The following is a 26,158-nucleotide window of genomic DNA, read 5'->3' as shown; positions in this document are numbered from 1 at the left end:
ATCTCTCTCTCTCTTTCTTTCTCTCTCTCTTTCTCTTTCTGCATGCATCTCCTCTCTTTTTCACTTTCTATCTCTCTGTTCCATGCATTAGACACCCGCATAATCATATCAGAATCCCGCATGCCGTGTACATTCTATTCATCGCAGTAGCAGGAGCGTGTCGCGTTCTATTCTGCATGCGATAAAATTGCCACAATTCGAGTCTTCGTCGATTTTAATAGCATTAGAAATATTTAACATCCAATATATAATTGTCAATCGGCAACTTCGTTTGTGTTACTTTAAACACGAACAAACACTTTTAATTTTGAGAAAATTCAAAAATTCATTTTTTTCGTTCGATTTCTTTTTATTGTTATTACTTTAGATTTCATGGAACTTGAGGAAGGCAATCGTAAATACACTAGTATAATTATACATTACAGTTGCCTATTTAAATAAAACTAAATAAGTGTAAATCGGTACCGTCTTATCAACCCAATAAAGAATTTTGTCATTGCAAATAGCGAGTTCCAAGATTTCTAAAAAGTGAACGACTCGAGTTTTCAAGCGACTGGCTCCTGGATACCGCACAATCCCGTATGCGCAAAAGTGCACTACGGCTAATCTGTTTATTCTGCAATAGTACCTCCTCGTTGGATCCTGGAACCTACCGATAAGGCATTTGCTCAAGGATCCGATGCACGAGTGGAATGCAAAGCCGACGGGTTCCCCAAGCCTCAGGTCACGTGGAAGAGAGCTGCTGGTGAGTGCACTTGCAAACGCAGTCCGACAAATAACGAACCTTTCTACTTGCGTGCGCCAAGTATACGCCGTCTGTTCCGTCTCGCAGGGGACACGCCGGGAGATTATACCGACTTGAAGTTGAGCAACCCTGACATTAGCGTGGAAGATGGCACCCTCTCTATTAACAACATACAAAAGACGAATGAAGGCTACTACCTTTGCGAGGCAGTTAACGGCATTGGATCAGGGTTATCGGCTGTCATTCTTATTTCGGTTCAAGGTATTTCACGTTCAATCGTTGTTGCATTTTGCCGTAATTCCTGTTGCGCTTTGTATCACCCTTTTGCAATATCTTCTCAGCCCCTCCGCAATTTGAAATCAAACTGAGAAACCAGACCGCTCGTCGTGGAGAACCGGCCGTATTGCAGTGCGAGGCGCAAGGGGAGAAACCAATCGGCATTTTATGGAACATGAACAACAAGAGATTGGACACGAAGAGCGATCCTCGTTATACCATTCGCGAAGAAATCTTGGCCAACGGAGTATTGTCCGATCTGAGCATCAAACGAACCGAAAGGAGTGATTCCGCCCTGTTCACTTGCGTAGCCACGAATGCCTTTGGCAGCGATGACACCAGCATTAACATGATCGTACAAGGTTGGTTCTTATACATAACTTGTTACTGATAAATCGACAATAAGTTTTTCAAGATCTGATTTGTATGTTTTTTTTTTAGAGGTGCCGGAAGTTCCTTATGGTCTCAAAGTGTTGGATAAATCAGGGCGTTCGGTGCAATTATCGTGGGCTGCACCTTATGACGGAAATAGCCCGATCAAACGATACGTTATCGAGTACAAGATCAGCAAGGGTTCCTGGGAGACTGATATCGACCGTGTGCTCGTGCCTGGCTCGCAACAGAACGTAGCCGGAGTGTACAATCTGAGACCCGCGACCACCTACCATCTTCGAATCGTCGCCGAGAACGAAATTGGTACGTCCGATCCGTCTGACACGGTCACTATTATCACCGCTGAGGAAGCACCTACTGGCCCGCCAACCTCCATTAAAGTGGACGCTCTCGATCAGCACACGCTCAAGGTAACGAGTGGAACAATTGCGTTGTGATCGCTTCGTGATATACGTGGATTACGTGCAATAAGTGTAAATTCCGTCAGGTAACATGGAAACCGCCCCCGCGCGAGGACTGGAACGGCGAGATTCTCGGCTACTACGTTGGATACAGACAGTCGTCGGACAAGCCGTACATGTTTGAGACCGTCGATTTCTCCAAGGAAGACATAAAGGAGCACCACTTGCAGATCGCGAACCTCAAGACCTACACTCAGTACGGCGTGGTCGTTCAGGCATTCAACAAGGTCGGCTCCGGACCGATGAGCGAGGAACGCAGGCAGCACACCGCAGAAGGCGTGCCCGAGCAACCACCTCATGACACTACTTGCACAACCCTCACCTCTCAGACTATCAGAGTGTCCTGGGTGTCGCCGCCACTGAGCGCGGCCAACGGCGTTATCACCGGCTACAAAGTTAGTAAAAACGCGACTCGATAAGGAGGCATAAAACCTTTTGCAGTAGCATCTTTAAATATTTGCTTTAGGTCATCTACGGACCGTCCGACACATGGTACGACGAGAATACGAAGGACACCAAGATTACGTCTTCCAGCGAGACCATTTTGCACGGCCTCAAGAAATACACAAACTACAGCATGCAGGTTCTAGCTTTCACATCCGGCGGAGACGGCGTTAAGTCCGCACCGATTCACTGCCAGACCGAGCAAGATGGTAATTAGGAGACTGTTCAATGTATAAAACACATTTTTGTCGGAGTACTACATGCTTCGTGTCTACTTTCAGCGCCCGAAGCTCCCATCGCTATCAAAGCACTAGTCATGTCTTCGGAATCCATTCTTATCTCATGGCGTCCACCCAGCCAGCCTAACGGAATTATTTCTCAATATACCGTTTACACAAAAGCGGATAACGCAGAGGAGCCGACTAGCCAGAAAGTACCGCCGAACCAACTAACTCACGAAGCGTCTGGATTAGACAAACAGCTCAGATATGAATTCTGGGTGACCGCTAGTACAAATATTGGCGAAGGTGAAGCTTCCAAAATTGTGACCTTGGGACCAAGTGTTCGAGGTAATTTCTTATTTCGTAGTTCGCTTAAAATTTGTACTTTCATTGCGAGAAATTGCATCGGCGAGCCAGTTACAAGTTTCATGGCTTATTATAAATGAAAAAGGGTTCTAAGTGTTTTATATTTGACGCGTACAGTACCGGCAAAGATTGCATCGTTCGACGACAAGTTCACCGCAACATACAAAGAAGACGTCAAGCTGCCGTGTCTCACTGTCGGCGTGCCCGCACCGGAAGTGACATGGAAGGTACGAGGCGCTACTCTTCAACCGAGCGACCGACTGAGACAATTACCCGAGGGATCGCTGTTCATCAAGGAAGTCGACCGCGCGGACGCTGGGGAATATTCTTGTTACGTGGAAAACTCCTTTGGACACGACACCGTGACTCATCAGCTGGTCGTACACGGTACATAAATATTTTGGCACATGGAAACATTTTGCGCGCAAACATCTAGCATTATGACGACGCACTGAAATAGGATTTTGCTTGCGTTGTTGAGTCATTTTTGTAAATGAGTTGTTGGATATTTGCGCACAAAATTATATATTGATACATGAGCTTATCACTTGCGTGCAAAAGCACAGACTAAACATATCTTACGAGCAAAACTCGGGCAAATCTCATACAAGTTTGCATGCATAAGACAAATAAAATTTACGCGCAAGATTGTTATCTGGGTATTTACCGATTTCAGCATATCGTTCATATTAAAATTAACGTTATATTTTCGCAGCTCCTCCGCACTCGCCGCAGGTCACCCTTACCGCCACTACCACCAACTCTTTAACGATGAAGTTGCGCCCTCATCCCACCGATAATGCACCGATTCATGGCTACACCATCCACTACAAACCCGAGTTCGGCGACTGGGAAACCGTTCAGATCAGCTCCACAGCACAGAAATATACTCTGGAGAATCTGTGGTGCGGCTCCCGATATCAGATCTACGTCACAGCTTACAACGGGTAACTTTATCGTCAGAAATGTAAAGTGATTGTTGCATTGAAACGTTTTGTATACATAAGAGTCTTTTGCAGAATTGGAATCGGCGATCCTTCGGACATCCTGAACACGCGCACAAAGGGCTCCAAACCGATTATCCCCGAAGCGGCGAGGTTCATCGAGGTATCCACGAATAGCATCACTCTGCACTTGAGCGCCTGGTCGGACGGTGGCTGCCCGATGTTGTACTTCGTTGTTGAACACAAGAAGAAGTAAGACGAAAAGATAATACAACGGCGAACGTCCAATCTGATATCGAGATCGATATGTTAACGGCGCGCGTTTCGCATTCTTCAGGATGCAGCAGGAATGGAACCAGGTCTCGAACAACGTCAAGCCGGGCGGTAATTTCGTGGTGTTGGATCTGGACCCCGCTAGCTGGTACCATTTGCGCGTCACGGCTCACAACAATGCCGGTTTCGCCGTGGCCGAGTACGAATTCGCGACTCTGACGGTGACTGGCGGTGAGTACGGGCGGTCGTGCGACGCACAGCGACGCCTCGCAGCCGGTGCCAATGGTGGCTGGATTGAACGGTCGCCGAAACGCGTTTTCTGTTCCAGGCACCATTGCACCGGCCCGCGAGCTGCCGGACGTGAACGGTGGTGGCAACGATGAGGACCCGATGAAAATTTTCATGGCTAACTTAAATCTGGTCGTACCCGTGGTAGCAGCTATACTCGTTATAATCGTTGCCGTCATCGTGATCTGCGTTCTCAGGGGGAAGGGTCACGGTAGCGATAAAGGTAATCGTTATCTACTTTTTGTTTCCTTCGCACAGGCACGATCGCACCTCCCGTAAGTAAAGGCGGTAATGACAACACCGCGGATGTGAGACGGTACTTCCCGTGGTTACCCAGCTGGCTCGACGTAAACGTGGTGGTGCCGGTCGGCGCGACGGTCGTTGTCATAATAGTAGGAATAGTAGTCATTTGCGTGGCGCTCTCGAGACGAACTCGAGGCCCGGAACAGACACGGCTGCGAGGTATCTCTTCAGCCGACGAGAAATATTACGAGGGACAATGTATACAAATTTTTTTTCATTACTTTTACTCGTTAAGTCGCATAGAGGCGGTGGAGGTTGGTCGGGAAATGAAATCTTGAGAAATCTCTCTTGAACTAATCAAGAAGAACGTTGAACATATATGCTGGTCGCAGATACTACCGCTATTTTATAATCTTGTAATACTGTCGTAATAATTTCCTGACGATCGATCCACGCGTCGACCACCCTAGTCTTGACATCCTCTCCAAAAATATTTCATAATTTTCCCTCTTCCTGCGTTTTCCTTTTATTTCACAAGCGTGGGTGATGGCATATACATATAATGAATGTGATACATCAGCAGTAAGATCAGAAATGTCGAGGTGCACGCACGGGATTTATTGAATCGACCGTCCTCGTTTTAGACGACGTAGTCTACCAGCAGACCGGAGTTGGCGGCGCCACCCTGGACAAACGCAGATCCGATCTTCGCGACGAACTGGGATACATCGCGCCACCTAATCGCAAGCTTCCACCTGTGCCCGGCTCGAACTACAACACCTGCGATCGTATCAAGCGAGGTACAGTTATAAGTAAGCCACCACTGCCAACACTTACCTTTTAGACCAGTTTCAACTACTTGTCTAGTTGTTGTCGCATCGGCACGATAGTTCCTTCTTTCATCTTTTCTCAAGGGATACACGAGAAAGGGATCCATCGAGAGATTCGCACATACAACATTTTAGACTCCCGATCAGTGTTGGACAGATCCCCAGGCCAGACAGAACCCGTACACACAATCATTGCCAGTTTCTCTTTTCGTTCGCCATGCTTCAAGATGTTCTTATTATACGTTATCGAGTTTTGTATGTCCCTCCAGCGGAGATATAACGTTCATTCCTACTTGTTTGCGCTTACCACGCCGTTGGTGCCTAGCGAGTGTCGATTGTACCGACTTGCGAATTAATTATTACCTGAAAAAGAAAATCAAAAGCACCTACTTCCCGGAGATTCTAAATCCTCTAAAGGGTCTCTAAAGAGAACAGGGCTGTTAGTTGGCGGGAACGAAGAATCTTGATAGGCGCCAGCGTGTCGTACGACCTTTGTAGTATGTGTTTGATAGGTGGAACTAGCTCGTTAAGGAGCCACTCGACGTGGGATCCCAGGCGACACATGTATGAGGAGTTGAGTCACTACGCGCCCAACAGGAGATGCCCACCGCCACCACGTATGGGCAGCGCGGACGGTCTCTCGCCGCACAGAGGTTGGTAATAGCAATTTTGGTTAACGGGGGCATCCGGGCGCTCGCCCGATCGCCATACGAGACTGATCATCGCAGGCAGCAGCCGGCGATGTTGCTGGCTCATCTCCCAGCCGGTCTTCGTAAGTCCCATCCCCCCCGTCGTTTCATGAAACCTTTAACGGCACCTCTCGTTTCTCGATGTTTGCACGTTTCCGCATGCCTGCGCTCATAGCACGCCGACAAATAACACGAATCACATAGGGGGGAATTACGTTCATTTACTCGTTGTCTTTCCAAAAGGCAAAAACCTTAGACAGAGGTTTCTATGCCCGTTATCATCGTATCGATTTTTAAGATTCTCAGGAGTAGGAGGAATTTTCAACATCTTGGATCGAATGGATAAATAAAATTTAAGTTAGCAAATTAATTGAAGAATGACATTTCTTTTGTTACATACAATGTAATTAATCGATACGACGATCGGGCGTCAATGGACTCGAGTTTACTTAAATACATTTTTAATTCGCATGATCAGTTACTGAAGATTTAACGATTTAACATAGAATGAGAATCGAGGAAAGAAGAAACGTTAAAGTGAGTAAAAGTAATGTCTTCGCTCTTTGCTCAAATCTGGGTAGAAGACGCATGTAGAATCAATACTGGGAAGGATTGCTTACGGGGGGGAAAAAAAATTGTTTTTTCGATTCCATTCTCGACCTGAAGCTGAACTCAGGAATTGTTGGAGTAGGAATAAAGTTTTCGCGCCACAATCGATCTTTATAGCAATCTTTATCGTTCAACAATGTCTCGTAGATTTTCTACCCCTAGCGACAGAGTCTACCCTGGTTGATCGTCCATTTGCAGGTATGGAGGATGAGATTTGCCCGTACGCCACCTTCCACCTATTGGGATTCCGCGAGGAAATGGACCCGAGCAAGGCTATGCAATTCCAGACCTTCCCCCATCCAGGAAACGGCCACTCTGGCACTATGGGACCACCCGTAGGACATCCGACTAACGCTTCTGCCCACAGCCGCTCTGGATCTCAGTCTATGGTACTTTCCACCTGTCTTTTGCAGTGTATTATACGTAATGTTTTATAAGTATATGCATACAGTGAATAACTACTGCTGAAATCGCGGCCGATTTCTCCCCGCAGCCCCGTCAAAACGGCCGCTACTCTCGAGTACCGTCCCAGGGAGGCGGCAGCGGCACGCACAACGTTTTCTCACCCGAGTACGACGACCCGGCTAACTGCGCTCCCGAGGAGGACCAGTACGGGTCGCAGTACGGGTCACAGTACGGCGCGCCTTACGATCACTACGGATCCCGCGGATCGGTCGGACGTCGCAGCGTAGGCTCGGCACGCAACATTCCCATGTCTGGCTCGCCGGAACCGCCCCCACCGCCGCCGAGGAACCATCAGGATCAGAATAACTCGAGCTTCAACGACAGCAAGGAGAGCAACGAGATCAGCGAGGCCGAGTGCGATCGCGATCAGCTTGTCAACCGCAACTACGGCGGTCAGTAGAAAGATTCGCGGCAGCTCGGAGAACGAGCGCGGGGGGAGACCATGGGGCTGGGACTCGATCCCGAGGTCCGATCGGGATAGTCGCGAGGCCTCGCCTCTTTCCCGCTCGAGCCCGTCGCCAGGTCCAGCGGCATGCTCCCCCTCGGGGAACGATCTCGCTCTGATTACAGCTCTACTACTGATGCTCGTTTCATATGCACTAAGCATTATTAGGCGTGCGGCGGCTCATTATGCGGACGTATCGCATGGCGGGCGAGTCGCGAATGAAGAAGACTCGCCGCGCGAACTATGTGTTTTTTCTGTCCACTATTTTTTTCGTCCTTTTTTTAAAAATCCTAATTGTTTACGTTAGTTTCCCACAAATTGCATGCTACGTGTTGTCGTAGTAGTTTAATCGTTGTGTCAATCGTGCCGTGTGTTTTTCTATTTCAGTGAATGCTCGCGGCAAGGACGGCATGACCACCGAGGAGATGCGTAAACTCATAGAGAGGTCAGTAGAGCGCGAGTGAGCTTTGGTTAACGGTGAACGGTTTAATGACGTTACACCGTTCTCCCGCCGCTGTGTCTCGAGCGATTTTCACTTTCGCGCGAGCGAGCTGTAATTACATCGGTGTTACACCGCGGCAAAGTGCCCCGCGGCGTGTTTTTCCGAATCGAGCGAATCCGTTTCGCGATCGCTCGCCGCGGCAATCCGGCCGCAATCCGATTCGCCTCCACGATCAATTTTTTTTTCTCTAACGAATCACACGCTATCGATTCCGCATCCTCGCTCCGTACCTTCGTACGAAATACTTGACCGTTTGTGCGCGACTGAATTGTCGATTGACGACGATCGAGTGCACGGTGGTTCACTAGCGACCTTCGAGGAGCCTCGAGATACTTGACTGTTTAACAATTTTAACGAACGTCTGATCTTTTCTTGTTTCATGACTAATTACGCAGGAAGCCGTAAGTTCGTTTAAACATAATCACGTCAGGGTGTTACAAACGTTAAAGACATGTCAAGAGCTTTTTGAGATGCGTCATACCATTTTCCACTGAGTTTCGTCATCCCATTGAAGCTACGGCTATCCGATTTGTGTTTTGCGGCGGCGCCCCAGAGTAGACGACCTTTCAAAAACGTTGCTTCCGGACACAAAGTCCCCCAGTCTCTCTCTCTCTCTCCATCGAGAACGCTTACTAATACAACATGTGTTCGCATGTAGCTTTTGATGAATAATGAATGTGTAACGTGTAGCTGTGTAACTAATTCGAAGCTAGAATGTGTGATCGTACTTTCACCGCAGCTAATTGCTACTGTCACCGCTATTAAACCCGCTGTTCGGGCTGCTTCCGCCATTAACGATCCTGGTGGAAATATCTTGCTGAAAATACAATGAAGTTTTGCTGAAACGTATTTGAAAATCCCCCTCTCTCTCTCTCTCTCAATTAATTTCGTTTTATCGCCATCTCGTCATTATTCCAGTAAAGATGATTTCCCAGCAATTTTTCATTGAAAACACAGTTTTTAATGAAATTCCATAAATTTCATGTTTCGCAATTTTTTATTATTTTTAATAGTGTCTACTTCAACTTTCCTTATTATTTCACAGTATTGCATTGAATTAATAATTGTGAATATTCATGTTGAGATGAATACAGTAATTTTTCCATAAACATTTTCGTTTCAGTTACCATCGGTCTCGCAGTACTTTCAGCAAAATATTTCCATCAGAGCGCCGACACGTTTACGATCTCGTCATTTTTATATTTTATTTATTCATAGCATTATCATTGTCGTCATCGCTACTAATTGTTGTTTTAGCGCATGTTGTTGCACCCAATTCGCGTACAGAGATCTCTGCCTCAACAATCGATCCGTTAAACTGAACAAACGCTGCTCTTCCAATGTTAAAAAAATAAACGCAATAAAATTTGCAGCGGAAAATCGCGCGGGAGAGATCTGCAAGCGAATGGGGGGAGGGATTGTTGCGTGGTGAAACGATGTCGGTGCCGGATGTGCCAAGAACGCAAATTCCTGTTGCAGAAACGAAGCTCCCGGCCGGCAAACCGGCGCCCCCCACGGCGGTCACGGGGGACTCCTCACACCCTACGATACTGTGGCAGTGTAACCTGTAAATCGTCATCTTCCGTGGTCTTCCGCTTCTCTCGATAGCCGCGCGGCCGCGAAGGAGAGCAGCCGAGAGCAGCGGAAATGAAGCGCAACGCCAACTCTTCCCCCGGTGCTGTCGTCGGTCCAATTTGCAACGATTTACGATTTAGAAATTAGAGACGTCGTCGCGAGTAGGTAGATACGATTTACCGTGTAAGGCGTACGCGTGTCGATTTCTTCTCGAGAACGTGATTACGGACGGGGATCCCGCGGCCCGCCTCGCGAAATGGGACCGCCTCCTTCGCCCTCGCGAATCACCATATCACGCGACCACTTTCTTACCCCGAGCTCTCTCCGGCCTTCCGCTCGTTCCTTGTACTTCCTCGGGTACGTTCGTTTGCATTTGATCCTGGGTGAGGAGGGCCGGACTCACGAAACCGCCTCGTTTCTCGATCAACTTTTCCGAAACGGTTCAGTCGATTACGCACAACATCCGTGGGAGGGCCTGACCCAAGGCTGACCTTAACTACTGCCCTTACCGGCGAAGGAGGCACAGCGATTCGTGAGGTCAGCCCCACGTGGGGCTTCGTCCGTAACCGGTGAACTCTACGCTATACTGGAAGTCTACTGCCGTCTTGAAGATGATGGACAGAGTGAGACAGTTCCGGGATAGACAAATGGTTCTACATTCTGTGTCTCTCTCTCTCTAGTAATTCTCAGTCAGCGATTTTCTATTTCACACTCTGTAAGTTACTGGAGTAAGTGATCTCATTGTTTCCTATTGCTCTCGATGTCGCCGAGAGAGAGGGAGATACTGTTGGGTGAATAGGATGTCTCTTTTTCTCTGATTAGTTGATGATTTTCTATCTCACTCGTACAAGGCGGGATAGAAGATCGTTGACCAATGAAAAGTAGAGAAAGAGACAGAGATTCACCCAACAACCCCTCTTTCTCGGGCGACCTCGAGAACAATAGGAAACAATGGGACCACTCACTCGAGTATATTATAGAGTTTACTGATCTCACGGTCACTTATATCGTGGAGTGTGATGGAAAATCGTTGACCAATCAGAACCAGTAGAAAGAGGCAGAAGTGGGAACCATTTGTCCGTCTCACTCTGTCCATCATCTTCAAATGGACAGTAGGTCTTCCAGCATAGGGGTTCACTGTCCATAACACTTTCACGAGTCCCGGAACTCCTCCGCGCACGTTCGACGTCGCGCGTGGTCTGAGATTTTCTTTTGCATATCCAACATTGCCGATACTGACCGGTATCGAAGAAAGTGACTTGTGTTTCGATACGTGTCTTCCTCGAGGGTGCGCGTTCGAGCTCGACGCCACGTTACTTGCGGGAGACACCCGACGACACGAACTCTCATTGATTAGCCGACCGTCTTCGCGTACGCGGAGACCCTTCGATTATTATCGGTGAGACTGAGAGGGGGAATTTGCACATCCCCTCGCTATTATATCGTCGAACGTGCACGCGGGAGGCTCGAGGCCCGAGAGTCTGCCGTGAAGAGACTTGTCCTGTAGGAAGGCGAACACGCAGCCGGAAGTCGTGTTCGCGGACGCTCAGCCGCGGCAGAGACGCGGCCCATGCGATGGTGCTCTCGGCGACGGTGGATTTAACGGGGGTCTTCTGATATATATATATATATGCTACATATATATCCGGGATATTAATCCTAGGTTACACATTCGTCGCAGCGTCGTTGCGTAAATGGGGGAGAAAAGAAAAAGGAAAGGGAAAAAAAAGGGAAAACGGAAACCGTATAAACGACATGTACGCGTATACACGAAGATTAGTTGGTCGCTTTTTAAGTCATGGTTGTGCCACACTGCCGCTCCCTGCGGGCGTACGATATATAGATACGTACACATATACTATATACATATAACGATTTATAATTTCGTAACGAAGGTTGTGTCCCCGCCCCCCCCGCCCGCCCCCTACCCACCCCTTGACGATCGGTGAACTTGAGTCTCGACGTCGCGGAGAGCAAGGTTTATTAGGGTAACGTCGTCGCTTCTTCGTCTTTCGTCTTTCGTCGTCGTCCTTGTAGCGATCCGCTTAGGCGAGACACTCCCGTCGCTCGCATCGAAAGGGGTTGCAAAAGTCCCGTTACGCGTAAAGAAGAAGAGAGAGAGAGAGAAAAAAAATAAGGAACACCGATCGACTGTCCGTAGGAAGAACAACGCGGCGAGCCATCGAGGGAACGCTTCGACACACACGGCAAGGCCGGCCACACCGATTTACCACAATTTACAATATACAACATTGATCGCCACGCGCGCTGGCGCGTGCACGCAATACACGCCACATACATACACACTACACACTTGCTGTCGTCCTATATGATATAAATATTTAGTCCGCTGTAAACACCTAATTATCCCCCCGCCCTAATCGCCCCCCCCTGCCCCCGTGCTAATCTTCTACGATCGATTGCGACGTACCGTACGTAAGATTCACTGGCATCGCGACGATGATCGTTACAGGTGTAAGCGATTCGAGTAATAAAAGAAGCTGGTTTAACGTAGATAGCTCGTAAGTCGGACGGATGGTCGCGAGAAGGCATCGTTGGGTCTTCGCGACGAGGCGAGAGGTCGGGCCCTGGTTGACGGAACGGGATAATCGCGAAACGAAGACGGCCCGTTTGCCTGTCCTACGACTGGACAGTTGGTCTTTTGCTTTAGTTCGACGAAACGAAACGTACGAACGAACGAACGGACGAAGCGGATGCTTCCGGGGCCTCTTCGCGCGCGCGCGTATGTGTGGTACCAGCCCGACGTCGCGCGGCGCCGCGACGCCACGACGCCGCGTCTCATAGTTCGTTTTTATCACGATACTATTTCTAGATATATATACATACAAATATAAATATAAATATATATTATATATAACACTATACTATATATACATACGTTGTAAGTAGCTATTTCTAGGTGTCGCATTTGTTTGCCGAGGCGATGCGCGAGCCGGCCCCCAGTCGGGCGACCGGGCCGACAGGTACCCTCGAGAGAGACAACGGCCGTAACATCGTAACATCGGTCGATCCCCCCGTTGTACTCAATTCCGGATAAGTGCTGGACGTCTTATTGTTCCTCGCTAGCGTTACCGTTCACTCGACTCATCCGGTTTACTTCATCGAGAGAGAGAGAGAGCAAGCATTCCGAACGTTATTTGATACTGACACACATTCTGGTGCTATTACATCTCAAAGTCAACCTCATTCGTGCCGCGATTATGATATGGCCTAAATTGCTACTGCCAGTCCTTTGTTACGCGCCAACGTGAATGGAAATTAAAACGGAAATACGGACCGTGAGAATCCCCGGGACGTTTCGAGGGTACCCCAGGTCCGCTCGAGTCGCCTTCCGCCCCCGCAGAGGAGTTCCTACCCTCTGCCGCTCGAGACTGGCCGCGGCTCGACGCGCCAACGCACTTTTACTCATCGATGTGATTTTAAAAGGCTGCGCAAAAAGCCTCGTGTCTCGTGTATATGTTACGATCGCGCTCTTACCGTAATTAACGTAGCCGTATCTCTCGTCCCAAGTCACTCCCTTAACGACTTAACAGTATCACACGTTCTACTCACGTAAACTCCCCTCCCCTCCCCCCCCCCTCGCGAAACTTTGTCGCTTCGAATCGCTTCCGAATCTAACCAGAGCTAATACGATAACGATGATAACGATATTAATGCATTCGTACGTAGTAATATATGATCACGTCCGCGCGCGCTACCTTGGTCGCGGTTTATCCTTTGTCTTAAGCGAAAGTGGACGTCCGCGACGTCGCACAGGTGATAAACGTTTATGTTGTGAGCGGCCACAGCGGGGGTGGCCGGCAGCGAGGGGAGGAACCCGCGTACGGGGCAATTTAGCGACAATCAGTTGGATCTCGGATTTCGGCTAAACATGAAATGTTTTTCGCAGCTGAAACCAGTCGATAACGAGTAATACGATTCAAAGACTGAGAATTTTTACGTCCACGTTTACCGCTCACCGCTTCATTCACATCTCGGCTCGCGATTTGCTTTGCCCTCGCAGTAACATCCCCCGGTTAGATTATATATTCGCCCCCTCGCGCGCCCTCCTCGCCGGACACCCCCTGCTGAGCCCATCGTTCGCTCGTCGCGCTTCTCGTGATCGACGTTATATTGCGTAAGTAATTCTTTGCAAGACTCGACGTTACTTTTTAGGAGAGACGCCGCGAAGCGTGTCGCTCGCTTGTGTATGCTTGATTGATAATGATATGCGTTGAAAGCGTTTGGCTGTTCCTTTCGTACGACGGCGAACGCGGTTCTTCGAGCTCGCGCTCCTTGCCCTCGTCCCGCCCTCCTCATCGTCGCCTGTCAAACTCGAAGCGTTTCCTTCGTGTCCCTTCTGACGATCCTTGCGTACGTGCGGAAGAATCGCGGGAACGCGATAATCTCGTTTGACAATGGAAAAACAAAAGGAAAAGAGCTCACGTCACCCGCGCTCGAGGAGACTCGAGGATCCGCTCGCAGTGTACCGTTTCCTCTCAACGCCACTACTTTATGTTTTTGTACCAAAGTTGTAGCGTCTAACTTTGCGTTGAATAAAGAAACCTTAAAACAATCGCCGACTCACTTTTGCGCGAATATACCAACTCTTTCATGATCGCTGAGACACACGCGTCTCACTTAAAAATTTTTTAACGACTCAATGATTTAAGATGCATTCTACGAAAAAACATATCAATATAAACTTGGAACGAAAAAATTAATTCGGCTGTGAAAAGGTCAAGATATTCCTACCCTTTTTATACATTTGTACATCCACTATTAAGTATTTTAGTTCTTGCTTTTTTGCATGTTTGTGCGGCCATTCACGGGAACGTTAAAAATTGTAACTTCCCAAGTAGAACATGTTAGTCACGAAAACATCAAGATGGCATCATTTTTTTGGTCATTTTTTGTGCATCATGGTGACGTCAAAATATTAGAATTATTTCTATCATATAACTTGTTTCAATCATATGAGTATCTGTAATTTATTATTCTGTGATTATATTCTTTCGAATCATGTACCAGTGCATATGCAAGAAACAATTGCTTTTAAAAAATAAACTTATACGGGGCGTTACGTATAATAATACTCGCCCCATCTTTTACTTACGGATAGAGCGGACTAGACCGAGTCGAAAAGTCCTCTACCATTTTGCAATTTTCGCAACAGTTAACGAGTTATTAATTATTACAAATCGCTATCTTAGCCCGGCCTACCACCCAATTAAAGCGCGCTGTGAGATGCGGCTGTCCCGCGATCGGCGTTGCTAGGCGCGCGGGGAGTTTATTATACGTAGCCAGTGTTGTGCATAGATGATTTTAAAATTAGCTAGCTAAAGATAAGATAAAAATATATAAATTTATCTTAGATAAGATAAAGATGATTTCGTTTTTAATATATCTAGATAAAAGATAAAATCATATGATGATTCATCTAGATAATTTGCAGATAATATTTTTAAGACTTCATGTAAACACAGTAGAGAAAGTTATAAAAAAATTATAGAAAAATTTAAATTATAAAGGGGGATATAGAATATATTCAGGTTAAGTTATATGACACACACATAAATGCATGGTCTACAACGCCATCCAATATTTAAATAGTGTAACTGTTAAGTATTTTTATGTGGCTAACCTTATGTGGCCCTAAACCAAATTATCTGTACGTTATCTTAGATAATTTAGTAAAAATAACACTTTCTTTCATCTAAGATGCAGATATAGTTAATACTTATTTTTATTATCTATATAAAGATAAGATAACGCTAAAATTTTATCTAGATAATCATCTATATAATTTTATTTAGATAACAGCAAACACTGTACGTAGCCCTTGCCGTGTGTCATAGGCCGGTATTCATAGTCGATTCATATTTCAAAATCATCTCAAGTGTTGTCTTAAGAGGCTAATACGGCTCGGTGATTGGTTAAAAATACATTAAGAGTACACTTAAGATGATCTTAAATATAAAGCCAACGGCACACGATACTATTTTTCCTACTGGATTGCTTACGAGAGCCAATCAGAATGCAGAGTTTTCGATCAGATAACTTAAGGCTGAATCCTGATTGGCTCTCGTAAGGAATCCAGTAGGAAAAATAGTATCGTGTGCCGTTGGCTTAAGAATGGACTATAAATACCGGCCGTAAACAATTGCTAGCAACGGCAATCGCGGGACGGCCGTGTCTCGCCGCGAGCTTGAATTGGGCGTTAGACCGGGCCAAGACAGCGAGTTTTAATAATTAATAACTCGATAACTATTGCGAAAATTGCAACGTGGTAGAGGACTTTTCGACTCACGACAGTCTAGTCCGCTCTATTCATAAATAAGAGGTGAGGCGGGTGTTACATAACACGCTGTATACGTTTTTTTTATTGTAAATTTGATTTCACTCACTATTCTGTGTTACTCGCATGCGCAGGAATTTATTTGAGAAAATAACTTGAAGGAACGAATTAAACGAGCTTGCTCTAACGTGCAATTAGCAATTATTGGTAAATATAACAGTTTTATATAAAAAAAAACGTAAAAATTACGTTAGAAAATGTTTAGAACGTCACGATAGCAACAACATAATTTTGTGACGTGAAAAACAGTATCGTAAAAAAAAACAAATAAAAATCATGTTAGAAAATGTATAGAACGTCACGGTATATTTCAGCATTTTATGAGCATAGAGTGTGAATTTTGCACCTCGGTAAATAATCATTATTGTTGCATCGTTCGTTACCAATTATTATCGCTTCTGTGGGCCATTCGGCCTCTTTTCGCAGCCGCGGGCCTTCAGCGCTGCCTTGTCGACGGCGCGGCTTTACCGGCCCGACGTCGGCGACGTTATCCCGGCGCGATAGTTCGACGTCGGTCGGCAGTGACGATTGTTTACACGATGGCGTCCGGCGGTGGTACGTGTCCACTTATTTCCTATTTCCGCGTAACCATGGGCCGGCCCGGCCATCGCACGGCCAGGGTCGGCGCGCGAAATCGCCTATTAATAGCAATAACGGCCATTCTGTGTTCTGTTCTGAAACTGCTCATTTCTTTTTTGACGGCAGAAAACGCGGCCGAGGAACGGACGGAAGCGTCAGCGCCGGCACAGCCCGTCGCCAATGCCGTATCCGAGACGACCCACGTAAGTGAAGCGCATAACCTAGAAACCGCGTCGCCCGCGCCGGGAGCGGCGACGCGTCGCCGGGGTTTGCCGCCGGTGCGGCCGCCCCGCCGCGACGTCAGAACGCCGATGGTCAGTCCCGCACTCCGCGCGTCTCACGGCGCGAAAGTTAGGTTAGGGACCGGCCAACACGCGTCTCTCGTCTGACCAGCTGATAACGATTTTTGCGCTGGAGCAATAATACACACACACGCGCGCACTCTCTCTCAAGTGCGGAGCACGCGTTTCGAGTCTGAGAGTTAAATGAAGTATTTATTTATACGTGGACGATACTATAGCTCTTTAATCATGAAGATTAAGCGTTCTTTTAGGACTACTGTTCGCTGATACTGCGCTCTTTTCGGTTGCAGAAAGTCATAGCGATGGACAAGGATGGCGATCTGTCCAGCATACCAGCCAAGAAACCTCGCGTCGAAGTACAATCTCTTCCAACCAGACAGTATTTAGATCAGACTGTAGTGCCGATATTGCTGCAAGCGTTGTCCTGCCTGGCCAAGGAAAGGCCTTCCGACCCCATAAACTTCCTCGCTGGTTATTTATTGAGGAACAAGAGCCAGTACGACAGCGGCGGCTCGCCGCCGGCTAGTCAATGAACGCTTCCATTATCTGCGCATCCACCTTACGAAAATCCATGAACATTACTGCGTAAGAAAACCTATCTCTCGATTCTTTGAATGCATATTTATGACAGATGCGCGTACTTTTGTATTTTCGTAAATAAAAATGTGTTAGCTTTTTACTATAGGGACGGTAGTGATCTCGTAGGTAACACGATGTTGTTCTGAAGAAGCGCAATGTTACGCTAGTACATTTTTTATATCGATATTATTTTAAATAAATACTGTCATTTTCTCTGTAAGAGCAGATGTTAAAGGTATCCTAATTACGATAGAGACGGCTGCCTTTAGAAATTGTCTCCCGGCAACTGCAGCGAGTGTCGGTTTGAGTTCTCTACGCAGGCGTTTGAATAGGAGAAACCGAGGCTTTCCCAAAGAGGGTATCGCAAAAGTGTCTAAAATGCACACAAAGAAGCTTATTGATTCCTTCGGTTCAGTTCTTTGCGAATCCGTGACGCAAGAGCGCGCGCGAGATAAAGGACAGAGAGAAGGACCGCTACCATTGGTCCAATAAATCGTAATGAACCCTCCGCGCTCGCGTCGATTTTAATTGGAACGGCGATTTAATTGGAGGCAATTAAATGTAATCGCGCAATGAATCGGGGTTAAATTTATCTCGCGCTCCAATAACATCGATAATTTACGTTAGACGTGCAACGCTCGCGCGCGGGCTGCGCCACGCCGTTACGCGAGGAGAGAGTAGGAAGAGAGAACGCCTCGGGGGACGCTACGTTTTATTATTCCCCGCGTCTTATTTCGCGTCTCTCGTTGCGATTTTCGTCCCGACGAAAACTCGCCGGCCGGTCTCGCCGTCCGGGGGTAATTGGACCCCCTTCGGTCTCGTCGGCGAGGCACTGGGAAAAGAAAATCCGTGTAGCGACGTCCGATTGTACCGGGCTCGGGCTTTAAATGACGACGCGAGAAGATATCGGGGTAATTTCGTGGCCGACAATTCGCACGGCGACATCATCGGACCTGGTCCAATTAACGGCAAAGGATCCTCCCGCCCGAGTTCTCCGCTCTCGTATATCCTCCCGTAGAATCCCTCGATCCTTACCCACACGTACACTGGTCGTCAACTCCTGGTCCTTTGTTTCGCGCCCGCTCGGAGGGCACGATGTGTTTTTACGGCGATAAGATAAACACGCGGACAATAAGTATTTTGTTTTTACTCGAGTTTCTTAGAGAAACTTCTCGCTAGATATTTCGCCGTATCAATAATTCACTCGTCTTACGTCCGTTTCTACCAACGTATTAACTTTAATCTCGGTTCAACGTACTTTTTATCTCTTCCTAAGTTTGAAAATTAGAAAAACATAAAAAGGTGAGTTGAACCGAGATTAAAGTTAATCTGCGTTGGTAAAAATGGGCATTAAGACGTTAGAGGCTGCGTGAAAAACCGGGAACAATTAAAAAAGCGTGAAACAAGAAAAAAATTTTGAAGGAGGACTTTTCTCCTGTTTTGCCGCAAGAGAATAAAGCTTTCTATTTTTATTATCCGTCACTTATGCGATCACTTGAGAAAACCATTGACGTTGGTCTCCAATAATTTTGATTCTCGTATAATTCCGCATGTGCAATGACGACGTGAATCGAAGCGTTTTTGGCGATAAAACGCCGTGGGGATCGGTCTGAATTTCATCGGTTAAGTGAAGGACCGGTACATTTTAGTGTTTCGTGTGATTGCACAATGTGCGAGCGCATCGCCGAACGACGCAGTTTGTAATATTGGTTCTGTTTCTGTATATTCAGAGTGAAATTCCACGTTCGCCGTTCATTCCCGCAACGGATCGCGAATAAACGCGCAAAAGCGGAAAGTCCACGCTCGCGGCACAATGCAGAAGTTCGACGCGGCCGTCAATGACGCGGTAACATCCAACCTTTTTTCACTTCCTTACGCACGAGAAGCTCGCAACAGTTGTTTCCACGTCGTGCTGATACCATCTCCTCTCCACATTCCTGTTCACCATGCTTTCCCAGCTTCCAGAACTATGTAAGTAGTTTTATGCAATGTTAAAGCATGAATACACGGGGAGTATCTCTCAAAAATGTTTCCTTGTTTTCCATGTAAAAGATACGTACAACGCGAGTTTGTATGAAATTTTGTCCTGAAGAAAAAAAACAGGTACAATAATTTTTTAACAGAATAATGCAGTTTAAATTTACGTACAAACTCCAGACTGCGATCATTTTTAAAGACCCCTTTTCCACTCGATGTTTTTACTTATTTGTCAATTGGTCGGTGCTGTCTTTAAAAGCGTTCTACAAGTCATCTCCTTGATTGACAACGTTACATTCGGAGTGGGGGAAAAAACGCACGTTTACATAGAGATAGTGTATCTCACGGACAGCCGGTGTAATTTTCGCGAGTTACTGGCATATACACGGATACGTAATGAAACCCGACGACTGACGCATGGCTATACATTTTTACGTATCTACAGCATCGAATTCCGCGTCTATATCGGAGAATTGAACTCCGCCGAAATTGTTACCGATTTCAATGCTCGCTCGGTACACCGGCCGAGATTCCGGACAGATATCTTCCCTCCTGTTCTATTCTCTACCCGCGCTATTCATGCGAGTCGCGCGCGATATGCGTGCCGGTAATCACGTCGGGCGTCAGGTCAGCAGATTTTGAAATTGTGCTAACAGCGACCGTGACCACATCACGTATCGAACGTGCGATCGTCAACTCTATACCGAGATACCTAGTGGTCGACTCTGTATCTTACGCTGTAGTGAAAATGCTAAAAGTAGCTCTGTCCCTTTCTAACTGTCCCCTTAGAAAGAGACAAAGCCGCTCGCTTTTGGCATTTTCACTATGTTGCAGAATTGACCTTTCAGTGGTCAGTTCTGTGTCTTACACTATAGTGAAAATGCTAAAAGTGAGTAGCCTTGTCTCTTTCGAACTGTCCCCTTAAAAAGAGACAAAGCCGCTCGCTTTTAGCATTTTCACTATGTTGCAAGATGCAGAATTGACCTTTCAGTGGTCAGTTCTGTGTCTTACACTATAGTGAAAATGCTAAAAGTGAGTAGCCTTGTCTCTTTCTAACTATCCCCTTAAAAAAGGGACAAAGCCGCTCACTTTTGGTATTTTCACTGTGTTGCAAGAATTGACCCCCTACTGCCTTCTTGAAGATGGACAGAGTCAGACAGACAAATGGTTCCTATTTATATTTTCCTTTGAAAATCGTGGGACAACGTGGCGTTTTATACAACTTCATAAGAGTTTTCTTAAATTTTACCGTACATTTTATTAGTAAAATGTATGGTAAAATTTCACGAACTCTCATCACGATTTTCAGAACGAATAAGAGAAAATTTACTCCGTACAGTAATTCCGATTGGCCAACGATTTTCTATCCCCCGATTTCTATCTCGTTTTTATGAGGTTGACCAAGAGGCAGATATGGGAATCATTTGTCTGTCCCTCACTCTGTCCATCCTTTTCAAGGGGACAGTCCGAGGACTTGCTACTGTACAGTATAGAATTCACCAGATCGGACAGATCAGCCGGACCGAGGGATGGGTCCCGGGCCTCTCCCGTACTCCCGTACCCTCTGCAGAGCCCCCCGCATTGCGGCTCGCCCCCTCATCGCGCGCATACGCGCGATACGCGTATGCGTACGTGGAGATGCGTGTGCTGCACGTGTGTACAGCCAAACAGCCCACGGATAATCGAGGGCCGTGGCTAATGGGCGAACCGTGTCACGGTTTTCGTCGGGGCGTGCAGGTCCGGCCTGCCGGTTCGCGCCTGCACGCCCGCACTCGGGGAGGACTCGGTCCAATTGGCACGCATATTGGAATTCTATTACCGGGATTACGGCCGGTAATTGCTCGGTTTAGCGCAATATCGCACGGCCGTCTGTGCGCGCCGTCGAGCCGCGTCGCGACGCTCCGGCAGGCCGACGGCGATCGTCCAGCGCGCGGATTAGCCGCGCGCCTAATCGCCGCCCGCGCGCGCGTTCCCTCATTACGATCGGCGACTAATTAGCGGTGGACGCCAAAAATGTTAATCCCCCCTGTATTGCGCCTTCAAGCGGCGCGGGATAATTGCGCTGGACCGCGTCTTCTCTCCGCCGAGATGCGACTAATTTTAAAAGCCGCCACTAAACGGACGTGATTACCGTATCGGATAAGCGACATTTTTCTGTTTTTAATCCCGCTGTGTTCCTACGATCATTCGCAAGGTGCTATTCTCTTGTGATATTAGAGCCGCTTTTACAGGCAGGATTGTCTAATGGATTAACAATACTAAACATAGCTATCTATTTATTTGCTTCTCTCGGTTCGATTTCGATTTGCATTTGAGATACGTAACTCGAGAGCTCAGCGAGTCGAACCGTTTGTGATGTACAACATCCTTTGTAGGGCTCAATTAGGGAATCGCGACTGCTAAGACGGCTCGCGGAGCGATTTTGGCAAGTGAAAGCCAAGGTTGGTTGATTAATTAATGCAGTGGAATACTGCGAATAATTAAATAATGCAAGTCCCCGGAGGCTATTTGCTTGTAGGAGTCAAAGGGTCGCGATACTCGCGATTAGGATTATTGATGAGAATTACGTAAGTACTTCTCATCAATATGGAGAGGAATTTCGCGAGTTTTTGTAATGATTGAAGTGCACGTCACACATTATATATTACCAAAATTAAATTTATGAAAGGAACTTTATGCACTGACAAAAAAATTTTTTTAAACTAAGTAAATAGATTTGCTTAAAATTTTTTTTTTACCGAAGTAAATATTTATTCTATTTAAATAAAAATACCAAATTTCAAGTAAATCTGTGTATTATATTAGGTAAATTAATTTAAATCGTTACATTTTCTACATTCAACTAAAGATTTCATAAGATAGAGAATGCTATTTATTAAATGAAATAATCGTTTTTGTCAAATAAGAAATCCAATTTTCTTCGCTCTAAAACTTATATCTTACTAAACATTTTATAGAGTTAAAGTAACATTTTTTAATTTAAAATTATCTACTGCTTGACATTTAATAAATACTTAAATTAAAGAAATGCATGTTTTAATTTGTTTATTATTTTTTAAATTTAAGTTAATAAGCTATTAGGAGCATAATAAATAATTTTCCCGAGTAAAGTAACATTTTTTTTTATTAACATATTTTTTTATCAGTGCTGTATATGTCAAACGCACAACTATTACTAACCCAACTATCGTTTAGATAAAAGAGAATTTAAATACTGTTGATGATACAAAATCACGTAAATATTTTCTTTCTATGTTTTTTACATTAATACGGATTTGATTACATCGAACAACAAAAAATGTATACAACGCAGTGCAATAGTGGAATATTTTTCGAGGAATAAGCGTTCGACATAATATTCTGCAATCCTACAGTTTAACTGTCTCTGCGTCCAGTGCTTTTTTTTCTTCCTACGTTATACACGGTAGAAATCACGGATTTGTAGATTCTTTTTTTTAAGTCAACGAATGACAAAGGCGGCGGCGGCGGACAAAGTCGCTGACGTTTCCGATCGGCCAGAATAAGAATACAAGTCTTAGGGAACGCGGCGGTATCTTTTGGAGGATTCTCTTCGCCGATGCGGCACGGGATTATATAAAATGTTTCTACATAACCGAGAACTCCGCCGCGCGGCCCCCCGCTTTGGCGGGGGGCGTCGGGGGAAAAGCGCTTACCCGGCAGATTCGCGCGCCGGCTAAAGCCCTCCTTTCTCTCGTATTTTTTCGTCGCTTGAGTTTTATCTGATAACGGCAAAAATATTTTTCGGCCTCAACCGCGGAAGGTGATACACGATCTTTTGTTGTCACAGCAGAAAACCGAAGCAATAAATATCGGCATGAATTCGAGCCTCTATACATTTTTACGATTAACTGCGTTTCGGGTGTCCGACGACCGTACGCGGAAGTCTGCGTTTATATGTTTATAAGAATTTACAAAATATTGCACTTCGCGCCTCGTCTCGTACGCCAAGCAAATTTTTCCCGTTATTTCCGTAATACGCGCAACGATTGATCTGGATCATCGCGTCCAAATTGCAATCTCGTTACCTGCATATTGGATTGTAAATAATCCAATAATCGCATAATACAGATATTTTGAATAATTACCGGGCTTCCACGTCGAATTGTTTGAATGTTTGAATTTTTGAGTAGAAACGCGCCACCCCCGCGCCCGAATATCCAAACGACTTGAAAATTCGGATTCGTTTTACGGAACGCGCGCTTTGCTTTCGCAGCGGGCGCCGGGGAGGGAGGGCGGCTTCTACTCTCTTTGATTCATCGTAACGTACCGCGGGAGATGATCACGGGAAAGCGCGAGTCGGCGCTTTTGAACGGGTTAATTCGCGAAGTGGCATTATTTCCGGCGAGATAGCCACGCTTCGGGTAGGGTCACTTCGTTATCGGGTAACGCGCGCAGTCAACAACGGTGACCTCCGCGGCGCAACGCTGGCAACTTAAATATTTGTCGGAGATTATATTCATACCCCCGGCGGGGGTTCGCGGGGCGACTTTTTAATCAGCTTGTCGGCGTTCTTGCCCGCGTTCCCTCCGCCCTCCGTTCCGCCGAATTATCCCGCGGGCCCGCCGCAGATTTTCATTTCAGATTTGGCTGCGGTACTCTCTGCGGGAGAAAATAGAAGTCCGCGCCTCATTTTCCCTCCTCTCCCATTCCTCTTTCTCTCCCCTTTGATTTCAATCTGTTTGACGGTCTACCTATCCGTACCACAGTTGCTCCTGGCGTGTGGCGACGACGGCGTCCCCGGCCCCAAGAAGACAACGGGACAAGACCCGCGGCGGAGAGACGTACGTTATCGGGCTGCGGCATCGCTCCAGCATCCCGGCTTCGTCCTATTTTCTCTCCGTTCGAGGCCGAGTCCTCCAGTCTTACTGGTACTTTCGGGAGACTCCTCGAAGGCCGTCCGGGCGTAATTGCAGAAATCACTCATGTTACCTCCGGGCCAGACGATCTATCTATCGGGTTCTACACCCGGCGATCTCGATCTCTAATTTTCCTCGAGCTGGCTACCAATTTTATCTCTTATTCTTGTATCTATTTACAAGTAATTTGTTGTACAAACCCGTAGCAATTCGAGTAATATGTTTTACGCTTAGACGTAAAACGACTTCGTCAAATGTACGTGAATAATTTGCACATCACAAAGCATCGGTATATTTCCTTTTTTCTTTCTTTCGAGAAAGAGTGAGGGAGAGTAGCGAAAATGGTTGATCCGTTTCAACATAGTAAAATATAATATTATTTTATTTAAAAGGCATTTCTATAAAATCTGACGTATAGGCGCGGTTAAAAAGCTTTTATGAAACGTGAAAATCATTTGTGCGTTATACGTTACATAAGTTTCTTTGAAGAAGGAGCATTAAAAATTTGTTTATCAGTTTTGACACGGCAAGGCATTAACTTTATTTTATTTAAAAGCCGTTTTATGTAAAGTCGTATAAATCGGTACGGCATTTAAAATATACTTGCACGACTGGTTTAATTAATTTCGGTTATGAGTTAGGAGCATTTATAGATATTGTCTTTGTAAAGTATCTAAAATCGATACTATCATATCGTAAAATAATGGCACGTGATTATGACTGGGAAAATATTTCAAAGGTGCACGCTGTACTATCGCAGCAGGTTTATTATTACTCGATCGCGGGACCGTAAAATTCGATCTTGCGAACGAAATTACGATCGGCGGGGAGACTTTCCGAAACGCGTGCGCGACCAGGACGTACTCGGGTGCCGTCTAATGGCTGGAACTTTATCGGAAATAAATATTTTTTGCTCCATGCAGCCGTGTACCCGTTACGGCGAGAGCGGTTAGCGAGGCGATATCGGTATCGCCTGCGCGGCCTGCATTCGATTCGATGAAACATTCCCACGAAACATTACCTTTCTTTCAATGGAGCTTAATGCACAGATCCACCCCCGTGGGCTTCGGTTTTCGATCGTGGAGAGTTCTCCTCCTTCACCCTGCCCACCCTTTATCGTCTTCCCTCTGGCAGCAGGTCGGCGTCTCTCTCTCTCTTTCTCTCCCGGCGAAGCGCTTAATCCTCCAACGAGTCGAAAACCCCCGATGGTATTACCGCAAACGTTGATTTGTGGTAGCGGCACTGGACATTATTTATAATTTGCGGGTATTAATAGTCGGGCTTGTGTATCCTTGCGTATACCATCTATTCCCTCGGCCCTATCCACCTTTCCTCGTACATTTTCGTCGTTATTCTTATCTTCGCCTGACCTATTTTCCATGGACCTGAATGTCATCTTTCAGAACGGGGGATCGATATGAACCTTTAATCTTCAATTTAATTATTATTTCACCAATTTTTGGCAGCCAGCTGCTTTTTAAGTGCTCTTGCTATTAGCTTTTAGAATACGTCAATATCATTTACCTAGTCTACAAAGTTTTTTTTCTTTCTTTATACATTTGTAATGTTTCAGGATATATTTTAGTTGACGATTATAGTTATTATTATTTTTGATAAAATAATTAAAATAAAAAGTAATTATTATATTACTTTCCATTTTAATTAGCGCCGTTTGGTGATATAATTACTTTTGTAGAGGAGATACTTTTGTAGAAAA

General features: G+C 46.1%; 2 protein-coding genes across 4 annotated transcripts in view; both read left to right on the top strand.

The window, feature by feature from the left end:
- Nucleotides 1-11,663, top strand: part of LOC105568377 (Down syndrome cell adhesion molecule-like protein Dscam2) — a 72,911-nt gene extending 61,248 nt beyond the window's left edge. Inside the window, exons 12-30 of the mRNA XM_012024008.1 lie at nt 626-745; nt 833-1,006; nt 1,087-1,383; nt 1,463-1,824; nt 1,902-2,270; nt 2,342-2,528; nt 2,601-2,888; nt 3,024-3,293; nt 3,622-3,853; nt 3,926-4,102; nt 4,188-4,354; nt 4,452-4,634; nt 5,299-5,466; nt 5,997-6,137; nt 6,981-7,171; nt 7,276-7,639; nt 8,080-8,137; nt 8,590-8,595; nt 9,674-11,663. Coding sequence (XP_011879398.1) covers nt 626-745; nt 833-1,006; nt 1,087-1,383; nt 1,463-1,824; nt 1,902-2,270; nt 2,342-2,528; nt 2,601-2,888; nt 3,024-3,293; nt 3,622-3,853; nt 3,926-4,102; nt 4,188-4,354; nt 4,452-4,634; nt 5,299-5,466; nt 5,997-6,137; nt 6,981-7,171; nt 7,276-7,639; nt 8,080-8,137; nt 8,590-8,595; nt 9,674-9,758 — 3,839 coding nt within the window. The 3' untranslated portion in view covers nt 9,759-11,663. The remainder of the gene's footprint in view (nt 1-625; nt 746-832; nt 1,007-1,086; nt 1,384-1,462; nt 1,825-1,901; nt 2,271-2,341; nt 2,529-2,600; nt 2,889-3,023; nt 3,294-3,621; nt 3,854-3,925; nt 4,103-4,187; nt 4,355-4,451; nt 4,635-5,298; nt 5,467-5,996; nt 6,138-6,980; nt 7,172-7,275; nt 7,640-8,079; nt 8,138-8,589; nt 8,596-9,673) is intronic.
- A 4,920-nt stretch (nt 11,664-16,583) lies between these two features.
- Nucleotides 16,584-19,614, top strand: LOC105568373 (protein dpy-30 homolog). 3 transcript variants are annotated; one of them, XR_001009431.1, is made up of 4 exons: nt 16,584-16,682; nt 16,833-16,909; nt 17,299-17,593; nt 19,318-19,614. XR_001009431.1 is itself a non-coding variant. In XM_012024003.1 (3 exons), exons 1-3 carry the CDS (start codon nt 16,667-16,669, stop codon nt 17,539-17,541), a joined length of 336 nt encoding a protein of 111 aa, XP_011879393.1. In that variant the 5' UTR covers nt 16,584-16,666; the 3' UTR covers nt 17,542-17,812. The 3 variants fall into 3 exon arrangements, 2 of the variants coding, with proteins under 2 accessions (XP_011879393.1, XP_011879394.1); XM_012024003.1 differs by lacking the exon at nt 19,318-19,614 and having other exon boundaries at nt 17,299-17,812; XM_012024004.1 differs by lacking the exons at nt 16,584-16,682; nt 19,318-19,614 and having other exon boundaries at nt 16,689-16,909; nt 17,299-17,812.
- The last annotated feature ends 6,544 nt before the right edge of the window (nt 19,615-26,158 follow it).

Source organism: Vollenhovia emeryi, unplaced genomic scaffold (assembly GCF_000949405.1).
Source record: "Vollenhovia emeryi isolate VEMERY1.0 unplaced genomic scaffold, V.emery_V1.0 DF939129.1, whole genome shotgun sequence".
NCBI classification, from domain to species: domain Eukaryota; kingdom Metazoa; phylum Arthropoda; class Insecta; order Hymenoptera; family Formicidae; genus Vollenhovia; species Vollenhovia emeryi.
The sequence above is the reverse complement of the archived record's forward strand: the minus strand, read 5'-3'. Positions and strand labels throughout refer to the sequence as shown.

What these genes read in the sequence shown, in the direction of transcription:
- LOC105568373 (XM_012024004.1), top strand. Translation starts at nt 16,718, where the DNA reads ATGGGCCGGCCCGGCCATCGCACGGCCAGGGTCGGCGCGCGAAATCGC. An exon ending in CCGTATCCGAGACGACCCAC is followed by an intron (nt 16,910 to 17,298) that starts GTAAGTGAAGCG and finishes TTTCGGTTGCAG; the next exon opens with AAAGTCATAGCGATGGACAA.